Raw genomic sequence first — 25117 nt, 5'->3', positions numbered from 1 at the left:
CACCAGTTTTTTTTTTTTTTAAATGTATTAAATAGATATACCAAAGCGCTTTCAAAAAGTAAATTTGACAGACCAAAAAGAAGGAAGCAAAATACAGCCATTGTTTTGGATTTACATACTCTTAAAAATACACTGCTCAAAAAAATTAAAGGAACACTTTTTATCAGAGTATAGCATCAAGTCAATTATACACCTTGGATACTGATCTGGTCAGTTAAGTAGCAGAGGGGTTCTTAATCAGTTCCAGCTGCTTTGGTGTTAATGAAATTAACAACAGGTACACTAGATGGACAACAATTAGACAACCTCCAAAACAGGAATGGTTTTACAGGTAGAGGCCACTGACATTTTTTTTCCTACTCATCTTTTCTGACTTTTCCACTAGTTTTGCAATTGGCTAGGGTCAGTGTCACTACCTAAAAAGGTTGCACAGGCAGTCCAACACCTCCAGGATGGCGCATCAATACGTGCCATTGCAAGAAGGTTTGCTGAGTTGCTGCAATGAAATTTCAGGAACATGGACTAGCCTGCTGCATCATTTTTTTTTCACTTTGATTTTCAGGGTGTCTTTGAATTCAACCCTCTGTAGGTTGATAATTTACATTTCCTTCAAACAATGTGGTATCCTTTCGTACCTAACACATTACCCAGCCCTTATCAGTATAGATATCCGGCATGATATTTTTCTTCATTGAGATCTGATGTGTTTTCAAAGTGTTCCTTTCATTTTTTTGCGCAGTGTATTTGCAAACCCTAGCAATGAATTTCTCTTTTTTGCTCCCCTTTGGTCAGCTAAATATAGCATTGAAAGTGTTTTGTTCAGGGCTTTTTTTCTCAGAGAATAGGTGCAGGAACTCCCCCCTTCTGAGGCACCTCTTGTCTCCACCCACTACCCACCTCTGAGCACTGTCCCTTGGTTCCACCCCTACCCACCTCCCACACACAACAAATTACCTCACCCAGCAACAAAAGATCCACCCCAGCAACATTAGACCCTTCAAGTAGAAACAATGGCTCTCCCAGCAGCCAGTATCAATAGATCAGCCAACAATAGACCTCTACTTCAACAGGAGATCCCTACCAACAACATAAGACCCTCCAGCAACAAAAGATCCACTAGCAGCAACAATAGACCCTCACACAATAACAGATCCTTACCAGTGACAATAGATCCCCAAGCAGCCAGCATCAAAAGACCCTCCAACACACCCCCACCCCTTGCTTTTACATACATTCAGTGCTAGAGGTGCCGGAACTGAGTTCCCCCGCGTTCCTGCTGAAAAAAGCCCTGGTTTTGTTACATCTGTTTAATAAGTGCAAAAATAAGGGCTTTTGCTGTTCTTGCTGGAAATCTTGCTGGAAATCTGTGCACCTTCCATTGTTATTGTAAATAAACTTATTCAAATGAAAGGGTGTTAGGATTATATAACTCCTTCCCCCTATGTCATGGAGAAGAGGAGGGGGGATGGGGTCTGCAGTACTAACACTTTTTGTCCTATGGTGACAACATTGATTCTCCATAGATACAGTGCAGTGAGTGCGTGATGCCACCCTAGCACTGGAAGTATGCTACTGGTAGGATCACCAGGTTATAATGAGGGAAAAGAAACCGTTTAGTAACAAATTAAATACAGTAAAAAATCAGTACACAATAGGCGCATGTGCGGAGTCTCCCAAGATGGCCGCGTAAGCCCGGAGCTCCTCACCGCCTTGGCAAACTAGCTTGCCTAGAGCGGACGAATGATGATCACCCACAGTGGAATATCTGAGGGGAGGTGTACTGCAACCGGCCTATGCCAGGAGGTCAGGTCCGGAGGGATCTCCGGCACCAGTTTTCCCGCACACACAAGGATACCTTACCCAAGATGGCGGATCCGTCCCACATGGGAAAGGAGATGGAGGAAGGGGACACAGTGCAGCACAATCATGCCTCTCAGGGGAATTCCATTCCAGGTCCCCACAGATCCGTGAGTAGCCCTCTCCCCCTGGTCCTATCACCGGCGTCCACTGAATCATTACTAGGCCGAGTTCTTGACGACTATACACTCTCCCCGCTGGAAGACACCCCAGCCACGCTCAAACAGCCTAAGGGCAGTGCAGGGACAGGAATGTCTGGTCAGCTGGACAGCGAAGATCTACTTTGCAGGCTCTCTGCACTCTTGGACAGGGGCTTGTCTCAAATAGCAGCCAAAATCACTACAGACTTAAAAGCTGATTTCCAAAATCTGGGCTACAGAATGGAAGCGATTGAAAATAAGTTAGACATGACTGTGGCCAAAAATAATCAACATACAGGCCTACCCAAACCCTACAAGAACAACTGGACACTGCAATGCATACAGTGGAAGACCTGGAAAACAGGTCCAGAAGATACAATTTTAGACTGAGAGGTCTCCCAGACACAGTCACAGACCTACCCAACACCATACAGGAACTAATCAAGGAACTGATACCCGATATACCAGTACATAAGCTTGAACTGTACCGAGCTCATAGAGCCTTAGGTCCACCTAAAAAAGATGGCGCCCCCAAAGATGTGGTCGTTAAACCACACTATTACTCGGTCAAGGAAGAACTCATTCACCAAGTCCGTGATATGCCGCAACTGACCTGCCAAGGGCATGCAGTACAAATTTTTGCTGACCTATCCCCAGCTACAATACAAAGAAGAAGAACCCTTAAACCGCTTCTTTCAGTTCTCTCCCAAAGAGGAATTAAATACTGGTTGGCCTTCCCCTTTGCTCTTAAGTTCTCCCTCAAAAACAAAACATATTACTTTCCAGCTTGCCTGAAGGAGAATGATTGCTCCTACATCTGAAATTTATCTCTCATTCCCTGTATCAAAACGCATCCTCCTCCAGCACGGGATCCACCAAATGCCCTATTTCTTTTAGCCCTATTCCCCCATTATGGAACAAAGCCAAGTTCAAGCATTCTAAAGACAGCAACCCACCGTGAAATGCTTTGCTCTCCAAGCTCAACTTAACTATGAGCTATGGCTCGTTTTTTGATTCTCTTCTTTGAGAACTGACATCCCCAGTTCCACTTAGATTTTGAATTTTCCCTCATCCGATGGAGACTTATTTTTGCACATTTTGTCCACCCCCTTAACCTTCCTGAAGGGAAGTATACCCTACCTGACTTTTGGGCCTGAATACGTCACTCATGTGAGGGGTGGAAGAAGGCAACCATTGAAACTCCTGAAGATGACGCAACATCGACAACAGATGGACCTTCCTATAACAATAGGCCATGAACGGTCCAATATTGGACTTTTTCCGGTTACCCCAGGGTTATGGCATCTTACCCAACTCTTTCCTGGCATTCCCATCCTCCTCTCCCCCTTGCCCTGCCCCCCTTTCTCCCTTCCTTCACTTCCTTAAGATATCTTGGTGTTCTGCTAATGCTGATACCTGAATGCAGTTTTTGCCAACCCCCACCTTCATGTTTCCCTTTTAACCTACCGATCTTAATTCTTGCAACCTATATAAGCTCCATTGCGCTTTGGTGACATGTGTTTGGTTTAATATTACTAAATATTTGTCCATGTTCGCATATTCAGGTTTTTGATTAATTAGGTTTACTCCCTAAGTGGGCTTTTTGCCGAGGCGGCCGGATGGCGCCTCCACCTGCCTCAGGGACATGCCATTGAGCAGCCCATGTGGCGGGATCCTGCTCCCTCAAAAAGGGATCAGGACTTATGATAATTTTGCAGTTGAAGTGGAGTAAACCACACCTCAACTGACTGAGTACAGTTTGGACACTGGCCTGCCTCTCATTTTTTTTCATTTTTTTCATTTCTTTACTCCTCTTTTCTTTTCTTTCAACCAGTGTAAAGTTCCCCGAAGGTCATGTTTGGGTCCCCCAACAAAAACGAGAGGCTTCCCCAATCCATATATCTTGCGATAAGGAAAAGTAAGTGATGACTTGAGATGCAGATACCACCCAGGCACCATGGCATTGTCTAAAGTTACCACACCATCTCTAAAAATTGTCACCCACAACACACAGGGGTTGAATTCCCCCATAAAAAGGAGAAAGGCATTCCATGAATATCACCATCAGAAGGTGGATGTCATCTTATTACAGGAAACCCATTTTCCGAAGAAATACAATCCATCCTTTTTACATGCAAAATATCCCACATTTTACCTAGCAAATGCGGATGATAAAAAGCGTGTGGTGGCCATTTTATTTTCTAAGACATGCAAATTCTCCCTAAACCTCAAACTCAAAGATCCAGAGGGAAGATGTATACTGGTCAAGGGTATCTTAGATGAACAACTTTACACGTTTGTTTCCTATTATGCCCCAAACCAAGGCCAGTCTAGGTTTTTTCCAATGTATGTTTAACAAAATTCTGCCCTATATGGAGGGCCATACAATATGTGGTGGGAACTCAAACATGGAATTTGACCAAGGTCTGGATAAGTCTAGACCTCCTGGGTCTCAATCTGTTCGCCCGCCCAAGCGTAGCGCTAAGATAGCTAAGCTAATTCACAAAATGGGGATGGTGGATAGCTGGAGGGAGTTGAATCCCACTAAAGAAGATTATACGCACATCTCAAACCCCACCAGACATTTGCACGTATAGATCACATTCTAGTGTCCCACTCTCTAGTACAACCACTACGCAAGGCCTTCATAAAAGACGTGGTCTGGTCAGACTATTCCATTGTATTGCTGACCCTTAATCGCAGTAGTACGCATATAGGCTCTATTCAATGGAGGTTCAATGAGTCTATCCTGAGTGAACCCCATAGGGTGATAGAAATTGAATGGGCTATCAAGGAGTATTTCCAACTGAATGAGGTAGGTGGAGTTTCCGCAGAAACATTATGGAAGGCTCACAAAACGACCATAAGAGGCAAATTGATACAGATCGAATCCCACATTAAAATAGAAAGACGTATACACATTGATAATTTGGAAAAGGAATTCTCCTCTTAAAGGTCCCAACACAAAAAGGATCCAAAATCATTCCCAATAGCCCTTCTAGATAAGGCCAGAATGAAACTCAATTTGGCTTTAACAGTCAAAGCGGAAAAGCACATCAGACGGAGTGGTGCCAAATTTTATCACCAGCAGGATCTGATTGGACCCATGCTCGCCACTAAACTCAGACCCTATTTCAGAACTCACTCCTTACCCAAGATCACGATCCCTGGGGGCAATCAGACACAAAACCCAAAAACGCATAATGCAAGCGTTTTACGCATACTTTAAAAATCTTTAAAAAATCTGACATGGATGGGCAGGACTCTCAGTTAGATGCTTTCCCAAAGGACCTTACTATTCCCAGTATAACCAAATACCACAGAGATAAACTTGAAGCCCCCATCACTATGGAAGAGGTCATGCTAGTAATCAAAAATCTTAAACTAGGATCTGCCCCTGGTCCGGATGACTTTTCATCATTATATTACAAAACCTTTCCACAGGTTCTATCCCCCCATCTGGCCAACCTTTTTAACTAAAAAAATGACAGGTACCCCCTAGATAGACACTTAATCTCAGCATTAATTTTGGTGATTCCAAAACCAGATAAGGATCCGGGTGAGATTGGTAACTACAGGCCAATCTCACTGATCAAAAATGATATGAAGATCCTCACCAAACTCCTGGCAAACCGTTTAGCTTCTTTCATCAACCAGTATATTCATAAAGACCAAGTGGGCTTTATCCCGGGGAGACAAGGGCCGGGCCAGGTTAGATGGGCGATTGACATTATTTCCCTGCTACAATCTGGGTGAGATGGGAATGAGCGACAGGAGGGGCTCCTACTGTCGGTTGATCTCAAAAAAGTGTTTGACTCAGTAGAATGACCTTATCTATTTACAATAATGGAGCGCTGGGGGTTTGGTCAAAACTTTTTAGGCATTCTTAGAGCCCTATATTCCAAGCCTGAGGTGCGAATCAGACTTCAAGGCTTTTACTCAGACCCCATTACTATTTCTAAAGGCACCAGACAGGGGTGCCCCCTATCATCACTCATTTTTGCAATAGCAATGGAGACACTCGCTATAGGTATCCAAACACACCCAGACATTAAAGGGGTCAACTGCGGTCCTACTGAACATAAATGCACATTTTTTGACGATGATGTTTTGTTATTTGTCACTTCGCCTTCTGTCTCCCTTCCAAATATTTGTACCTTATTGGATAGATTGGGGTAGCTCGGGACATCGCTTGTCTCAACAAGTCCTGTTTAGACAGAGAGGTCAGGGAGGCTTGGGGGTGCCTAACCTCTGGTGGTACTATCAAGGTGCCAGGCTTGTTCAATTCTAAGTGGTCTATTCCTGACTCGAAAAACCGGATTGGGTCAATATGGAGCAACAGGCAGTCCCTTCCTTCACCCTTGACTATCTTTGGTGCCCCCCCAAGAGCCACCCACCTATCCTATCACCGACGCTTTCGTGTCCATTAGCCTTATGGGATACTATTAAACCTCATCCCTCAATCACATCCGCAATACGCCCGTTAGCATATTTCTTCAATAATCCAAGCTTTACCCCAGGCCTAGACAATAAAGCTTTGAGTTGGTGGCTTGATAAAGGCCAATATCTTATAGGCCAATTCTTCACGCCCTGAGGCCCATTCTCATTAAAACATTGCATTGATAAACTTAAAATGCCTCCTTCAGAATCATTTCGATTTCGTCAGATTGCACATTTCCTTAATTCAATTGTGATGGATAAATCAGTTCCCCCAACATTTACTAAATATGAGATGTGGTGTGATAACTCCATGGAGCAAAGGGGAGGCATCTCAGTGATCTACTTGTCACTGGCCTGAAACTCCTCTAAGCTTCCTTACATGGTAGCATAGATCTGTCGGGAGATTGGGCAGTGGAGGACTTGGGCAAAGCATGCTTGTGTTCCTACAAAGGAATTAGAAACACCTCGTTGATTGAAGCTAGCCTGAAAGTACTCACAAGATGGTACCTGGTACCAACAAGACTAAACAAAATGTACCCTTCCTCCTCTCCTCAATGCTTCCGGGATTGCCAATTGTCTGTTTCTATGCAGCACGTGTGGTGGGAATGTCCAAAGATTAGAAGTACATGGAATAAAATCTTCCATCTAATCTATAAAGTCACAAGGTATCGAATGCCAAAAACCCGCTGGAGATAAGATGTGGAAGCTTACAGTCCGGGGTGACGAGGACTATAAAGATTTTCAAAGGCATTGTTGAGACTGCCCTCTTCTCCACCACTCCTCTCTTGACCACCAGAAGCCTCAAAACTACGTTTTCCACCAGACTGTAACCTATCAGAATCATTACATAAAAATCGTTACATAAACTCCTCTTTAAGGTTTCCTCAAGAGATATAATCTTCTGCTTCCTCTGTGGGGAACGGATAAGTTCCGAGACTTGTAACGGTGGTCAAGGAGGGTTGCCAACCAATAGTGATCCTTTTCGTTGATGTCAAGTATTCTCGGGTCCTTTTGCAGTCTTTGAGGAATGAGGGAGCCCATGCACCTAAAGTTTTCAGAGGTATGAGCAGACTCCTTGGGGTCACTGAGGATTACAGTATCTGCCTCCTGCCAGCCACATACTACTACAAAGGGTTCTGGGTAGACAGGTGCAGTTCATTTCATTTCAAATTGAAATTCGGACAGATGTATCCAAATGTTTGAATTACAATAGTACCGATTTTGAAAGAATCCAAAAAATAGCGGATGAAAATAGTTTTCAAGTCAGTTTAGAATTTGAATAGTTTTCAAATTCGAATTCAAAAAGTTTTTCGAGTTTGAAAAGTTTTTGATTTGTTTTCCAATTTTCAAAGAGAATAAAATAGAATAGAAAGTAAAGGAATAGAAAAAAATAGAATAGAATAGAATAAAAAAAGAATAGAAGAAAATAGAAAGCATTTAACCATCTTCTGAAATTCAAATTTCAAATAGAATAAATAAGAAAAAATAGAAAAGGAAAAAAATAGTATAATAAACTATAATAGAACAGAAAAGAAAAGAATGCAATAAACAATAGAATAGAATAGAATAAAATATAATGTAACCATTTCCCAAAATTCAAAAAGAATCAAATTGTATTTGAATAGAAAAGAAAAGAATAGAATAGAGGATAATGAATATAACCATCTTCCAAAATTCTAATTTTTGAATAGAAAAAAATTCTAATTAGAATAGAAAAGAATAGCATAGAATGGAAAAGAATAGAATAGAAAATAACAGAATATAAATAAAATAGAATAGAGCAAAAAAATAGAAAAAGGAAGATAATTCAAAAAAAATAATAAAACAATTGAATCAAATAGAATGGAATAGAATAGAAAGAATATAACCATTTTCCAATATTCAAACAGAATCAATTCAAATTTGAATAGAATAGAGTAGAATATAAAGATGGTTATATTCTTTCTATTCTATTCTATTCTGTTTTTTTCTATACTATTATGTTATTTTATATTCTATTCTATTCTAATCTATTATTTTCCACTCTATTCAAAATTGAATTGATTCTATTTGATTTTTGGAAAATGGTTATAATCTTTCTATTTTATTCAATTGTTTTTTTAATTCTATTCTTTTTCTATTAGTTTATTCTATTCTATTAGTTTATATTCTATTATTTTCTATTCTAATCTATTCTATTTTTTTTCAATTCGAATATCAGAAGATGGTTATATTCTATTTTATTCTATTCTTTTTTCATTCTATTCGATTTTGTTCTGTTTTACTCTATTAGATTTTACTCTTTTATTTTCTGTTATATTCTTTTCTATTCTATTCTATTTTTTTCTATTCTATTCTATTCCTGTATCGTCTTTTTCCATTTTATTGCCTTTGGGAATGGAAAAACAAATTGAAAACATTTTGAATTTGAAAACTTTTCAAAATCGAATTTAAAAACTTTTCGAATTAGAATTTTAAAACTAATTGAATTTGAAAACTATTCAAATTTGAAAACTATTCGAAATTAATTTGAAAACAATTTGAATTGATTTGAATATAAATAAACTAAATGAATTCTGAAAATAAATTAACCACCTCCCACCCGGCCACTGTACATATACAGCCGGGTGGGATCTCGTCCTTCTGATCGGACGTAACTCGGACACATAGCAACAAGTTTTGGCAGGAGGGCCTTGTGATTGGCCCTCCTGATCACATGACGGCTGTGTCCAATCACAGCCATCATGTAATGTAAATACAGCCGTTGTAACGGCTTTCATCTCTTCTTCTCCTCACACAGATCCTGTCAGTGAGGAGAAGAAGAGACGATCTGTGCTGTAGCCAGGGGATCAGTGAGTTGGAAAATTTTTTGGCTAATAACTCATCATGGGGGGGGGGGGGGTCTGTGCTGGTAATCAGAACATTGATTACCAGTGCAGACACTGGAAGTGCCACTAGAGCCACCAGAGATGCCCACCCATGACCACTAGGGATGCCCACCATGGCCACCAGGGATGGCAATCAGGGCTTAGGGAGCCTGCTAGTGGTGCCCTCCCTATCAGTGCTGCCCACCATTGCCCATCATTGCCATCTATCAGTGCGGCCCAACAGTGCCCATTATTGCCCACCAGTGCCGCCCATCAGTGCCCATCAGTGCTGCCTATCAGTGCCCATCAGTGGCACCTATCAGTGCCCATCAGTGCCGTCTATCCGTGCCCACCAATGCTGCATATCTGTGCCACATATCAGTGCCCATCAGTGCTGCATATCAGTGGTGCCCATCAGTGCTGCATATCAGTGCCGCCAATCAGTGCTGCATATACCGTAAGTGCCACCCCATCAGTGCCTCCTCATCAGTGCCTGTCAGTATGGCCTCATCAGTGCTCATCAGTGCAGGAAAAAACATCTGTTTATACAATTTTTAACATAAACAAAAAAACTTTTTTTTTTAAACTTTTCGGTCTTTTTTTATTTGTGTAAGAAAAAAACCTTGGGGTGATCAAATACCACCAAAAGAAAGCTCTATTTGTGGGAAAAAAATGACATAAATTTGGTTTAGGTACAGTGTTGCATGACCGCGCAATTGTCATTCAAAATGCAACAGCGCTAAAAGCTAAAAATTGGTCTGGGCAGGAAGGGGGTGTAACTGCCCTGTATTGAAGTGGTTAAACATTATAAATTAATTTAACTAAACAAATTTATGCAAATAATGAATCAAAACAAAACACATTTTTTTTTCGTTCTGCACATTTCTGGTTCTTGGGATGGAAAACCATCTGATAAGGGTTGACAGATGTCTTGCTCTGCTTCAATGCCTCCAAAGCTGCCAGAATCCTCCTCCTCCCTCTCCTCGTGTGTTCTGTGGCGTAGAAAGAATGGTGTCTGCATAAAGCAGGCCTTGAGAGGAAAGGAAGTCCTCCTCTTCCTCCCACTGCTCTGCCTCAAGTGCCCTGTCCATAATGCCACCCAGCGTCTACTCCAGCAGGAACACAACAGGGATTGTGTCTCTGTTGCATGAATTAAATTGTCACGGCTCACCATCCTTGTGGCCTCCTCAAGTGGTGACAGTACAATGCATGCATCCTTTATCAGCAGCCATTGGCGTGGAGAAACAAAAACAGAGCCCGTCAGAGCATGTCGTTGTGCCATACTCACACAGGTACTCATTGACGGTCCTCCGCTGCATGGGCAGCCGCTGCAGCATTACCAAAGTTGAGTTCCACAGCTGAATTTCAGCTAACCAAGCACTGGCTGTGTATGACCACCTGAAATGGCTATAGACTCTTCTGGCCTGCTTCAACAGATCTTCCAACATTGGGTACCTATTTAAAAAATGCAGCACAACCAAATTGAGGACATGTGCCAGGCATGGCACATGAGTCAACTTTCCCTGTCTAAGGGCGGACAGGAGGTTTGTGCAATTATAACACACCATTGCTGGCTCCAGCTGGCATGGTGTGAATCACCTCTGGGCCTGCCACTGAAAGAAACTCTGCTCTGGTGTGGCTCCTGTCTCCTACACAGACCAGCTGAAGCACTGCATGGCACCTTTCCGCCTGGCTCATTAAATAGCCCCTTGGGGGGCATGGAGGAGGGGGTGGAGCTGACAAATCTTGCATTATCACCACTAGCTGTATGGAGATGTGGTGGCACAACAAGCTGCAGCACCAAGCCCTGTCCTGCATCCTTCTGAGTTGCTTGCAGAGTTACCCAGTGTGATGTGAACTAAATATATCATCCCTGACCATGCTGGCTGGACCACTTGTCAGCAGTAATGTAGACCTTGCGGCTGACTGCCTTGCCCCATGATGCCAAAACATTGCCTTCCACGTGATAGCAAAGGGCTGGAATAGCCTTACGTGAAAAGAAATAGTGACTGGGAACCCGCCATTGCAGTACAGCACAATCTGCAAATTCAAGGAAAGGGGCAGGATCCACCAGATGCAAAGGCAGAAGTTGTAAAGCCAACAGCCTTGACAAGCTTTAATTTTGAAACTGGGCATGTGGATGATAGTGACTGCATTTTTTTTGTTCGGTGCAGCAGATGGGGCAGAGAAATTTGCCTGCTGTAGTCTACAGCTGGTGGTGCGCTACTGGCAGACTTGCTGCAAGGACCTGGGATATCCTGCGCTATACCATCATCCCTGTCAGTGGAGGCTGCTGAGAAGTCATGAGTAGGGATGGGCTGTGTGTTCAAGTCGAATGCAAGTTCGACTCGAACATCAACTGTTCATGTGTTCACTGAACACACAAATGGGGTCCTACTGATGAGCGTCCCATAATGCACAGCACTCTTGCAGTGCATTGATTGCTAATGATTGCCCAAAGCATGCACCTGACCTGTATGCTTTGGCCAATCACAGCACAATATACTGTCAGAGCCATGATTGGCCAAAGGCAGAGTCCACGCCTCATACTATATAAGGTTGCTGCTTACACGGCAGCCGTGTATAGTGTGTGACATTAGAGATTAGGCAGGTAGTTAGTGGATAGTGAGTTTAGTCTGTTTAGTGCAGTCAATGTAGTGTACAGGCATACCCCACTTTGAAAATGTATGGATATGTTGTAGTCTTGGGTCCCCTCTCGGTGCTTCCCAAGTTTGGTGTCCCTGTCACTTATTGTTCAGGAGCAGTGCCATGCCAAGCTGCCCACATTTCCCATAGATGCCAATGTTAAAGACGGGGAGCAGTGCCATGTCAAGCTGACTAATATTTCCCGTAGATTCCAATAAGCACTGAAAGCTGAAAATCGGTCTGGGCAGGAAGGGGGTAAAAGTGCCCTGTATTTAAGTGGTTAAGGGGAACTCCATGACAAAAAAAAAACGATGTGGGGTCTCCCCCCAAAATATATACCAGGCCCTTTGGGTCTAGTACATATTTTAAGGGAAACTCCACTCCAAAATTAAAAAAAAAAAACAGCGTGGGGTCCCCCCTAAAATCCATACCAGACCCTTATCCGAGCATGCAGCCTGGCAGGCTAGAAAAGGGGGGGATGAGCAAACGCCCCCCCTACTGAACCATACCAGGCCAATTGCCCTCAAAATGGGGAGGGTGCTTTGGGGTGCCCCCCAAAGCACCTTGTCCCCATGTTGATGGGGGACAAGGGCCTCTTCCAGACAACCATGGGCTGTGGTTGTGGGGGTCTGCGGGTGGAGGACTTTTCAGAATCTGGAAGCCCCCTTTAACAAGGGGGCCCCCAAACCCCCCTATGTGAATGGGTATCGGGTACATCGTACCCCTACCCATTCACCGAAAAAGTGTAAAAAAAACACAGGAAACTGTTTTTCACAAGTCCTTTATTAAAAAGAAAAAAACATATAGTGTCCCTCAATGTAAATCCATCAGGGAGGTGGTCGGCCCATCCCTAGTCATGAGATATAGAGGAGGTAAACTAGAAAGGTGAGGAGTAAAGAGCAGCAGAATTGCGTACCTTTTGTGTAGCTTTCAGGTGCTCTTTCCAACGGGCTGAGTGGTAGGAGATTAAATGCCTTGTCAAGCATGTGGTACCCAAATGGCTGTTTTTTTTGCCACGCTTGATGTGCTTGAGGCAAAGTTTGCAAATTGTAACAGTGCGATTGTCTGCACATGTGCTAAAAAAGGTCCAAACAACTGAGCTGTGGAAAGCTAAGCAGGGCAATAACTTCTAGACAGGACGTGGAAACCTCACAAGAAGACCTGAACAAAATAATAGGGTGGGCAACTACATGGCAACTGAGGTTTAATGTTGAAAAATGTAAGGTAATGCATTTGGGCGCCAGAAATATGAACGCAAGTTACTTGCTAGGGGGGAGAACCTGTAGGGAAATCTAGGATGGAAAAGGACCTGGGGGTCTTAGTAGGCAACAAGCTCAGCAATGCCATGCAATGCCAAGCTGTTGCAAGCAAAGCCAACAAAATATTGGCATGTATAAAAAAGGGATTCACTCCAGAGATAAAACAATAATTCTCCCACTCTACAAGACTCTGGTCTGGCTGCATCTCAAGTATGCCGTCCAGTTCTGGGCATCTGTCCTCAGGAAGGATGTGCTGGAACCGGAGAGAGTCCAAAGAAGGGCAACAAAGATAATTAGGGGAATGGAGGACTTCATCTATGAGGAAAGACTACAAGCATTGACTTATTCTTTCTGGAGAAGAGATGCTTGAGAGGGGATATGATATCAATGTACAAATACTGTACTGGTGACCCTAGCATAGGGGACAAAAGTTTCAGTGAATGGGAATTTAAGAAGACACGTGGCCATTCACTAAAATGAGAAGAGAAGCAGTTTAACTCTAAACTGCTTTAAGGGTTCTTTATTGCCAGAGCGGTAAGGATGTGGAATTCTCTTCCACAAGCAGTGGTATCAGCAGGGAGCATCGATAGTTTAAAAAACTATTAGATAGGCACCTTAACAACCAAAGCATACAGGGGACTACAATGTACTATTAACCACTTGACGACTGCCGCATGACTATTTACTGCGGCAGTCAGCCGCTCCTGGGCATATGTAGCAGAAAACAAATTGGCCTAAAATGTTAAAAAATTTAGATTTTTACAATTTTTTTGAGAATTTCATATAAAAAAATGTGAAAAATATTGTTATTTTTTTCAAAATTGTCGCCCTTTTTCTTTGTTTATAGCACAAAAAGTAAAAATCGCACAGGTGATCAAATACCACCAAAAGAAAGCTCTGTTTGTGGGAAAAAAGGAACGTCAATGTAATTTGGATACAGCGTCGCATGACCGCGCAATTGTCAGTTACAGTCACGCAGTGCAGAATCGCAAAATAGGGCCTGGTCTTTGAGCAGCCAAATCTGAAGTAAGAAAGAGGGAGAGACCAGCGCTATGGATTATTCCAGAGAAGTTTGTTTGAGACAATAGGAAGCAGCCACCAACCAAACCCCTAAAAATTAGGGGTCAGGATTTATAGGAGATGGGGGGAGGTGGTTGGAATCTGCGCTACCTTCTAAAATGGGACTATGATGTGTCCAACTATAAATTAGTGCAAAGAATAAGTGCCAGTGCAAAGTGTATTTATCAATAAAAAGCCGTGCGGATAAATTATGGCTGGGTAGGTTAAAAACCACAAAGTGCTGGTGAAAGATATTTATTATAAGGTGATAGATATAGTGATTAAAAATCAATAAATATTGGGTAAAAAAATACAAGCGTGTGCTAAATAAAATCAAGTGAGCAAAGTGCTTGTGATAAAGAATCGAGTGCCTGCGTTCCAATTAGTCCACTAGGGGTCGCACTCACTCTTCAAAGGAAATACCAGCAATTAGCTATCAGCCAGAGGGGTCCTTAATAGACTCCCAGATGTATCTCCTGGAGGTCTTCACAAACATGCGGGTCCCATCTGAGTGTAAAAACATAGGGGCCCCTAGTGGACTAATTGGAACGCAGGCACTCGATTCTTTATCACAAGCACTTTGCTCACTTGATTTTAGCACACGCTTGTATTTTTTTACCCAATATTTATTGATTTTTAATCACTATATCTATCACCTTATAATAAATATCTTTCACCAGCACTTTGTGGTTTTTAACCTACCCAGCCATAATTTATCCGCACGGCTTTTTATTGATAAATACACTTTGCACTGGCACTTATTCATTGCACTAATTTATAGTTGGACACATCATAGTCCCATTTTAGAAGGTAGCGCCGATTCCAACCACCTCCCCCCATCTCCTTTGAGCAGCCAAATTCTCCAGGGCTTATGTGGTTGACAGCAAACACACACACTCAACATAGTTGGAACTGGATGGACTGGTGTCTTTTTTCAAACTCACTAACTATTTAACTATGTAACTAAGTGGGCTGGGAGATAACAGCTCCACATTCTGGTTGAATAGGGTGGCTGCTCTCTACTCTTTCTGATGGCTGGGGTTTTGGGTTGTGCCTCAACCTCACTTTCCTCCTCTACTCTATCAGGCACTCAAGTCACATCAGTGACCTTATCATCATCCCCTCCATCCTCATTATTACTGGAGACAACTTGGCAATATGCTGCCAATAACTGCTAATTTGTTGTTTATAAGTGTTCTCCTCGCTCTGTAGGTTCATGTCCCTACCTTCCAGGTTCCGTTCCAACCTCAGAACCAATATCTTAATCAAGTAATGGCTGTGCATTGTCAAGCAGAAAGTGGCTGGCACTTTGTTCAAATAACTCAGCTGACTCCTCCATGCCTGATGCTTGGGCTGTGGCAGGAGTAGCTGTGGACAAGGAGGCAGAATAAGCAACTCTGGTAGCTGCAGTAGACTGCGGACTAATCTCTGCCTGGGTGACAGAGGATGAAGTGGATAATGATGGTTTAGTAAGCCAATCCACCACCTCCACTGCATGCTGTGGCTGGATGGCTCACAGTGCCATGGGAATGTCTGTCTCTCCTTGTTGTGTTGGTCTCCCAGACATGATGGGGGGGCACTTATTAAAAAATGTAATAAAGATGTGGAATTGTGTACGTGGATGCACTTTAATCAATGGAGAGTGGTGTTTTGAGCACTTGTGCACTAATGCACTCAAATATACTGCGTTAAATGTGCAGTAATGCACTGATATATTCTGCATTAAACGTGCAGAAACACACTAATATATACTGTGTTAAATGTGCAGTAACGCACTGATATATACTGCATTAAACGTACAGTAACACACTGATATATACTGCGTTAAACATGCAGTAACACACTGATATATACTGCATTAAATGTGCAGTAACGCACTGATATATACTGCATTAAACGTACAGTAACACACTGATATATACTGTGTTAAATGTGCAGTAACGCACTGATATACTGTATACTGCGTTACTGGGGAGAATATTTTTATAGTGTGGGGGCGGGACTAAGAGAAATGAGCTATGACTGGATAGTCATCAATATTTTCCCCAATCATGGCTCTGACAGAGCTCTGTGCCCTGATTGGGCATATTTTTCATTGTTTCAGCCAATCAGGGCTTCCAATGCACTTCGCAGCGGCGCAGTGCATTGTGGTCATTCGGCGGGCCGAGCAAATGTTTAAATGCCTTAATACTAAAACTGGAGAGTGGAAAATTTGGTGCAGCTCTGCATAGAAATCAATCAGCTTCCAGGTTTTATTGCCGAAGCGGAATTGAAAAAGCTGAAGTGAGAGGCTTCAATGCAGAGCTGCACTGGATTTTGAGTGCTCCAGTTTTAGTAAATTGATCCCACCGTGGGAATTAATAGTTCTGTCTCAATTGGCATAGCTCCCAACTTTTCCTCATTTTATACAAAATCCCTTTGTCCCTCTTTAAATGTCACTCTTTTTGGGCCTAGAGGTATAGCCCTAGTTAAACAGTGTAGTATTTAGCTATTACAACTATTCTACTATGCTGAAACTTTAATCGATCCTCTAAATTATTACATATGTTGCTTTCAACAACCAGTGTGAATTTTCTGCATATTCATTCTTTATGATCTTAGGGGTGGGTGTGTTCTTTGCCTATATACAAAGGGGTCCCTCTTTCACATCTCAGAAAGATGGGAGGTATGAATTTTGCTTGTATGCTACCACCAGTGGCCAGATCAATAGTGTGACAAGGTTGATAAAGTGACCATGGACAAGTACTTGACACCTTCACTGCCATTTTGCTATTTGCAGGCTGTCCAGTTCACCCCTGTTCCTTAAGGGGGGTGGGCATCCCTACTCTAAATCTATTCATTAGTATATACTGTATATGCTCCTTCTGTGGAAGCTCTTAAAATGTATAGAGTTAGGACCGCTGATAATACTGGGGTGCCTTGTCACGGCCTCTGCAGCTTACGCATGTATTTGCAAATGTGTGCAAACTAAATCCCTGTTTTTAATGTGAACTGTTAGACAGGACAATTCAGTAAGTTGCAAACTTCCTTGTAAATTGAGCTGAGAATTTTTCTTTGTTGTTGTTTGACATGCGTCGTCCTTCCATGTGCTCCTTCCCGGTAAGGCCAGCTATAGGTTGGAGCGGTTGCCGTTTGTTTGTACTATTGTACTTGTGCCTTTAAGGAGGAGTGGGCTCCCTCCAAGCATACCTGCCCTGAATCTATCAATTATTATATATGTGCCTCCACTTTGGAGGCTCTCAAAATCTATAGGGCTAGGACTGCTGATAATACAGGGGTTTGTCTAGTTACGGCCTCTGCAGCTTATGCATGTATTAGCAAATGTATGCAAACCTCTGTCTTTACCATGAACTGTTAGACAGGACAATTTGGTTTGTCGCAGGCTGTTTGGTAAGTTTTTGGGAAATTTTCTTTGTTGTTGTTTGACATGCATTGCCCTTCCATTTGCTCCTTGCTGTTAAGGACAGTTATAAGTTGGGGCAGTTGCCATTAGTTTGTACCGTTGATAAAGTGGCCATATTTAGGCACACTGTCTGCATTTGGGGGCACAGCTCCCACATTGGGACCAGCGCCTGTGTCCGTGCAGTCGCTGCATCCCAATAGACATAAATGGGACTACCTGCATGCAGGAAACACCTGTGTAACCAGTGTGGGCAAACACAGCCCTATGCCCTAGATGTGCTCTTAGAAAAGTCCATGTGAATGAGGCCTAACAACAAATAAAAAATGTTGTTCACAATAAGGCATCAACATATTATTAAATGGTAACTCCACTTTCGCGGGAATAAAAACATAGCAAACAAATAAAAATAAACCATATACAATTGCTACACTGTTCATTTTGTAATTTAATTTAATTAAAAATAATCTTTCCTTTTTAACCTGTAGCCACTGTAATTTTCGAGAAAATTCAATGGAATTTGGCAACCTGGAGGCATTCTGTAAACCATTGGTCTACAGAGCAACCCCAGATACAGTATGTCATGCCCTGCTTGTGTGATTGGCTCCCTGATTTTACCAGAAGACTGCACCAAGATACAAGGCAATTTTTAGGCACCCCCTGCTATAAAAATGTTTGTTTTAGTGAGATGCTCCCCAAAAGTTAATCACTTCTAAAGGGAGGCAGACACTGCATTTGAATTGTGCACTAGGTGATTATAATGAACCAGACTCTCCCATTCAGAATCAGCATGCGCTCAGTCAGGTAAAACAAAGAGCTATTTCTTCACATCAGCAAAAGTTAGGAATATGTGTGAACGTTTGTTTAAATCCCTGCAATGTACATTAATCATCCAAAGGGGATTGTTCTTTTTAACAAAAATTGAGTTACTCTGTAAAGCTTTAAACTAAAAAAATAGACCTCACTCAGACCCCAACTCAGCAGGCAGTGGTTGCAGGGCATAAAAGCTCCTATTGTCTGTAAATCAGGCTCCTGCAGGCACTCAGGTTGCATTACAATGCTACTGTCTGCCCAGAATGAAGACCCCTTGAGCTCTGGTGAAAAGGAGCCTTGACTAATGAAAGCACTTTACCTTATGTTGGACAGAAACATATAATGCAAATAGGTTTGATGTTGTCCTTTCATGATTGGCTACTATGACATGGTTTGAAGGAGTTGGGCCTGAGCTCTAATCAGTGCTACGCAGTGGTAAATAATCACTCAATGAGCCTATAAATACAGTAAATGAATGTAGTGGGACAAGGTGCAGGGTCAAGTGACTTGGGCAGCAAAGCACCACCCCCAATGGTCGTGGTGGCCTAGCCCAAATTCTGGCCCAGTGCACAACATTAATTAGTCTTGATGGACTGTCTAAACTTCTGGAAAACTAACCTACCCCTCTCTCCTGTTCTTTCCCTGCTTTCCTCTCTTCTTCTTTTTTTTTTTTTTTTTTACTCATTTGACATAAACTTAATTCCTCTTTCTTTTTATAGTAACACACTTTTTAAAATAGAACATGCTCCAAATCAATACCACCAACAAAAATCAATCTATATTTCAGGGTACTTATATTATCCCATCACTGACAACTGTTCTGCGAGATGAGACTTACTTTGAGAGACCGGAAGAGTTTAATCCTCAGCATTTCTTAACTGCCGATGGACAGTTCTTGCGAAGCGAAGCTTTTATGGCTTTCTCAGCAGGTAAATATACTGTGAGACTATGACCCAATATTTTATAATAAAAAATAAACTTTAATTGGTCGATTTATAAAAAAAACAAAAGTTAATGTGTAAATGTGTAAAATACATGAACACCCCATCAGAATGCTTTTAATATAGTTAATGTTAGTTTTTATATTTAAGTTGTAATATTCAGGGAGAATGTAACATTCTCTACTACCCTAACAACAATCAATCCAAAGAGAAAATAGCATAAGAACGTTTGGACAGAAGTAAAAAAAGTCTAAAACATTAGCCCAACAACATCAGACCAAACAAGACCGTAGAATAAAGCAATAGCCTAAGAACTTTAAACCAGAAGAGAAAAAAACCCATCAACATTTGACCAAAAATGGCCTAAAACATTTGATTAGTAGAGAAAAAGCCTAAAAACACATTCAACCTGAAGAGAAAAAGCAACATTACCTTTTTCCTCATTCGCACAACAGTCACAGCTTTATACATTGAGTGAAAATTCCCAAAAACTAATGAACAAATGTTGGGTAATTCACAAAGAATAAATATACATCCAATTTTACTTGGAAACATCTATGCAATTTTTTTTATACATAGACCCCTAAGATGGATGGGGGAATCCTCCCTGTTGCACTATTCTATTCTAACAGTGTGTAAGGGGGGCTATGATTGGGCAAGGGTTGATGTCAAACTTTGCAATTCCCAACCCCCACTTCTTCGTGGATAAGACAAGCACCCAACTGCTGTTGATTTAGACTCTCCGCCATCTTATGTCAATCTCCTGGCCTGAGGCTTACTTATGACAAACCTGACCTGAGGTTCTAGTATTTGAGAATAAAGGAATGCCCAAACATAAATTCATTTTCTGCACTTTACTGTAACTTTCCCATGACACAGCACATTAATATACTGCACTATATATATATATATATATCTTTGTGTGGAATGCCACATGCAAGGTTAGTTATTTTGTATCAGTCATTTCAGCACAGGGAAGGGGTTCAGGGCTTTAAGTCATCTTCCCTTAACACCTCTATCCCTCTCCTTGGGAGGACCACAGCATTTGGACATCTTCCCCATGTATACTAAGTCCACAACATTTAGCTTTCATCACCAAGTCACAGGACCCACAACTGAGGGTCAGGGGAGTCAATGTGCTTTCTTTAGTATATTATTCTCTTTCCAATGTCACTTCCATAGCTCTGGCTAGGCAGAGCTATGGAAGTGACATTTGAAAGAGCATGATCTACTAAAGAAAGCACCTTGCATGCTCCCAGATGGTAGACTCCCTCCCAGGCTTTATCATTTCTCACATCAGAAGACTCTGTCCAGGCCCCCATGGCCTTATGAACCCCACTGCAGGACCTCTAGAAGAAAGCCAGGGAAGGCAGGTTAACTACAGCATTTCCTCCTATATTCTGAACCACGTCACCTGGAACTCCAGCCCTGCAAAGGGTCATTTAGATCATCTCTGCACAAGAGCAGCTCCCCTTCTACCTAGGGCTCCTCGCACACTATGTCTACAACTAAGAATACACGCCGAACTGCGTAAGCCCTGTATTATTTTGTAACATGCCTGAAATAATAAATTAATTAATTGCGGAATATCGAGCTGTGGCTTTCCTTTAGCTACATGTTTGCTCAAGTGCTGGAAGGGCACTACAAGCCAGGGCGCCAACCTCTCACCACCTCAGGGAATCACTACCGGTGTTTTCTACTATATTTATTTCTCCCACACTGGCATTTATAAGAACAATAGCCACACTCATGACATCCCTCAGCGCGCATGTTTTAAAAGGGAAGCTTACACCTAATTACAACTTTCCTTTTACCATGTTATAATGGGATCAGAGACATCTAGTGGTTTGCAAGCTAACTGCAAACTCATTTTTTGTCAGAATATGCAGATCAGCACTAGACATATTAGCTGCAGCTGCTGATCAAACAGCTTTTTTTCCAATAGGTCTGTTGGCAGTGGCCACACGTGGGTCAAAATTTGGCTGGTCCCTGCTTAATTTTGAGCCATTTATGGCCACCTTGAACCTGATTTAAGTTGTTTTTTCTTTTATACTGATTGGATTTAACAAGTATAGGCCATAATTATGCATTTATCTATCTTTTCTATTAGGTAAGAGAAGCTGTGCTGGGGAGAACTTGGCTAAAATGGAGCTTTTCCTCTTCTTTACAAGACTGCTGCAAAACTTCATCTTTCGGGCTCCTCCTGGGGCTGTTCTGGACCTCACCCCTGCAATAGGACTCACCACACCTCCTCAGAGTCACATGACCTGTGCTATATTGAGATCCTAAACAGATTTAGCCACTAATTGGGGTTATTTTACTAAAAGAGTTGAGCATTTTCACTTGGTGTATTGGGATGTTTTGTGTAGTGCTGGACAGGATAGCAGTTTGAAAATCTCTGGAACAAGAGAGAAGCTGACATTGACCTGTCACCAAAATTGCAGTTAGAAGCACAGACATTTTAAATAATTGATGTTTATTTGCAGTGTTTTTCCTTTCCATATTATTTTTCTTTTTGCTTGCAATGTGCCTAGAAAGTCAATTCCTTAGCACAGTCCCCTCCCTCCTTGCAGGTCATAGATCTTTCTTCTTCTGGAAGTGTGTAATTACTCCCTATCCTAGCCCAGCTCCTCCTTCCCTTCACTCACCTCCCTAAAACAAGCACAAAAAAAAATGAATAAAATACTGTATATTAAACGTACAAATAATCTTATGGGAAGGTTTACTGTCTCTGGGTCAATCAAAGTAAACGTAAGGCCCCTTTCAGATAGGGCGAACTCTGTCAAGCGAATCAGCCTGCTCAGTGGGGGATCGGTTCACTGATCCCCACTGAGCAGGAGGATGACAGGTCCATGTCCACTCCACTATGCAGAGCAGACTAGGACACAGCCCGCTGTCCTCTACGGGGTGGTCTGATGGAAACAGATGGCCTGTCTGTTTCCATCCGACTGTCATCTGATCCCACTGTCATCATTTCCGACTGTCATCCAATGTTTTTAGCAGACAGGATCAGATGTCAGCGGGTGTCAGCGGAAACATGTCCACTGACATCCGCCACTCCATAAAGAGCAATTGATAGTCTGATGGGGTGTGCTTGAAAAACTGACAGGTGGACCCAATCAGTCCATCAGTGTGAAAGGGGCCTACATAATGAGAGCACCACAAGTTTGTAAAAACCTCATTAAGGATGTACAGTGAAACCTTGGTTTACGAGCATAATTCGTTCCGGAAGCATGCTTGTAATCCAAAGCGCTCTTATATCAAAGCGGATTTTCCCATAGGAAATAATGGAAACTCAGATGATTCGTTCCACAAACATTTATTCATTATGACAATACAAAATACAGTATGAAAAGAACATACTGCACAGTACTGTACATTTGTTTATACTGTAATGGGTCCCCAGGCTGTGAAAAGAACATACTGCACAGTACTGTACACTGTACATTTGTTTATACTGTACTGTAATGGGTCCCCAGGCTGTGAAAAGAACATACAGTACTGCACAGTACATACTGTAGCTCACCAGCCCTGTATAATCTGATTGTTCAGCCCTGTGTAATGTATTTTTGTTCCTTTTATAACTCACCTGTGCCTGAGCCTGACTTGTGCCTCTTTAGAATGCAGGTGCAGGGGTTCCATCCGCCCATCCGCTCCGCTCTGCAGAAGTCCGAGACACTCTGCACTCAGCTGATGACGTCACTTCCGGGTGCGGGCGCCGCTCGTATATCAAAGCGGCGCTCGCAAACCAAAGCAAAACAAATAAAAAATATTTGCTCGTCTTTCAAGTTGCTCGTAAACCGCGGTACTCATAAACCAAGGTTCCACTGTATTAGTCTTGAGATTAATATCCAAAATGGTATAGAGCAACTCTCCTAAAAACTATAATTGCTAACATAGGTGCCAATTAACGGTATTAAAGCATAAAACAAAACTTTTCTGGACATCAAAATACATAAAGCTTTTTACACATAAAAGTTACTAACAAGACTCAAACATACTATTCCCAAAATCCCAAAGAAAGGTAAAAAAATACATAACTTGCAACAGCTTGCACTCCATATCTGGAACAGGACAGTGAGAAGGTTTTTAGCTGCATGATTTCCTTCCACAGCTCCAAAAAATGAACCTCCTTTTCGATTTCTCTTTTGCCCGTACACACGTACCGATTGTCGGCCGTAAAGATTGTAGGCTTGTTAGTATGATGCTTCCGACAGCCGACAGCACATTTTCGGCCGAACAAAATCTGTTGTGCAGGCATTAAAATTTTTGTAGGCCGACACCAGAACGGCCGATTGTTCGCCAGTCAGTACAGAATTCGGCCGACAAACATCTACAAATCTGAACACGCATGATCGGAACCAAATAACGTCCCGGAAGAATTTTCTCAAGTAAACTAAACATTTTATCCAGAAAGAACTTTTGGCTCGCCGCAGGCCAAAAAATATGTGAAATGCGGAGCACATGCTCATCTTGATAAATGTGAGAAGAAGGAAGATGCTGCTCATAATTCAATACTTTACAAATAAAAAGGCATGTGTTCTGTTATGATGAAGATAATGTTTGTCTATTCTATCTGTTGTATCAAATTTTAGAATTAAATAATTTAAACTCTTCACCATTATTTTTGTATTTTGACTGCAAAGATCTAACTATTGATATGTCCCTTTATTATTTTATGAATTAATGTATAAAACATATATTGCTGGTTATGCACAATATTCAACATGTTAACAAATTAAGATAGGCCATTTTCTAATTTCAATCGTGTTTATTTTTCTAAATCAGAAAAAACAAACAGAAAACATTAATACTTTCCGTATTATAAAAATAAACATAAAAAAGGTCCATTTGGACTAAATTAACTTATTAAATTAGAAACAAGGGTAAAATAAATAACAGGGTACAAAAATTATAATTGCCTATAGGTATAGTCATGTTGCCAAGAGGGCATGTTGTCGTCATGTTGCCCATATTGCCACTGACTGCCATGTGGCAGTTGGCGAGGTGGTGGCTGGTGTTGTGGAGGTGGAGGTGGAGGGCAGGGGTGCTCATCGCACACGTGTGTGTGCTCCTTCAGGCAGCCCCTTTCAGCCTTGTGCAGCACCTCCAATATCAGTTTTTGTGCAAATTGGCGCTGTAGTAACTCCACTTGCCCTAATGTTTTGCCTGTTAAATTCCCAAAGGATTCATGGGCTTCAGGCTTTCTACGGAGGGCTATGGTGGCCTCACTTATAAATTGTGTGGTGATCTCATCCACATGTTTGGTTTTTTGCCTCCGTTTGGCAGGAGGTTGAAATGAAACCGAGGGCTCCACAACCTCCTGGCTGCCACCTGCCTCCTCCTCAGTGATACTTCCCTGTTTATGAAATGAACAATTGATTAGAATGTTATAGTGTATATAAAAATGCATGTTTGTTATATTATTGTGAACAAATAGCAGACTTTACATACAGTGGCGTATATAGGGTCTCCAGTGCCCTTGTTGAGGAGCTGTATTTGGCAACAACCCCCCCAAGATCAATGTAAAAATGTAACCACCCAAAAAAATCTAAAAGGGAATTAAAAGTTTCTCATTTGTCCCTTGTTGCCCAGTGTAGAGCTCTCTAGTGGGCAATCATTGTCTCAGGTGTGAACAACAAGAAAGAGAGGGGTGAGAGATAGGGAGAGAAAGAGCGGGTGTGAGAGAGAGAGGAGGGGGGTTGCAGAGAGAGAG

At 42.0% G+C, this 25117-nt stretch overlaps 1 protein-coding gene across 1 annotated transcript in view; it reads left to right on the top strand.

The window, feature by feature from the left end:
• Nucleotides 1–21743, top strand: part of LOC309551310 (cytochrome P450 2K1-like) — a 109714-nt gene extending 87971 nt beyond the window's left edge. Inside the window, exons 9-10 of the mRNA XM_082251844.1 lie at nucleotides 19248–19389; nucleotides 21512–21743. Of these exons, the coding sequence (XP_082107970.1) occupies nucleotides 19248–19389; nucleotides 21512–21690 (321 nt within the window). The 3' untranslated portion in view covers nucleotides 21691–21743. The remainder of the gene's footprint in view (nucleotides 1–19247; nucleotides 19390–21511) is intronic.
• The last annotated feature ends 3374 nt before the right edge of the window (nucleotides 21744–25117 follow it).

This window comes from Pelophylax lessonae (assembly GCF_965119305.1).
Source record: "Pelophylax lessonae genome assembly, chromosome: 3".
Lineage (NCBI taxonomy): Eukaryota > Metazoa > Chordata > Amphibia > Anura > Ranidae > Pelophylax > Pelophylax lessonae.
Note: the sequence above shows the minus strand (reverse complement) of the source record. Positions and strands in the feature narration are given on the sequence as shown.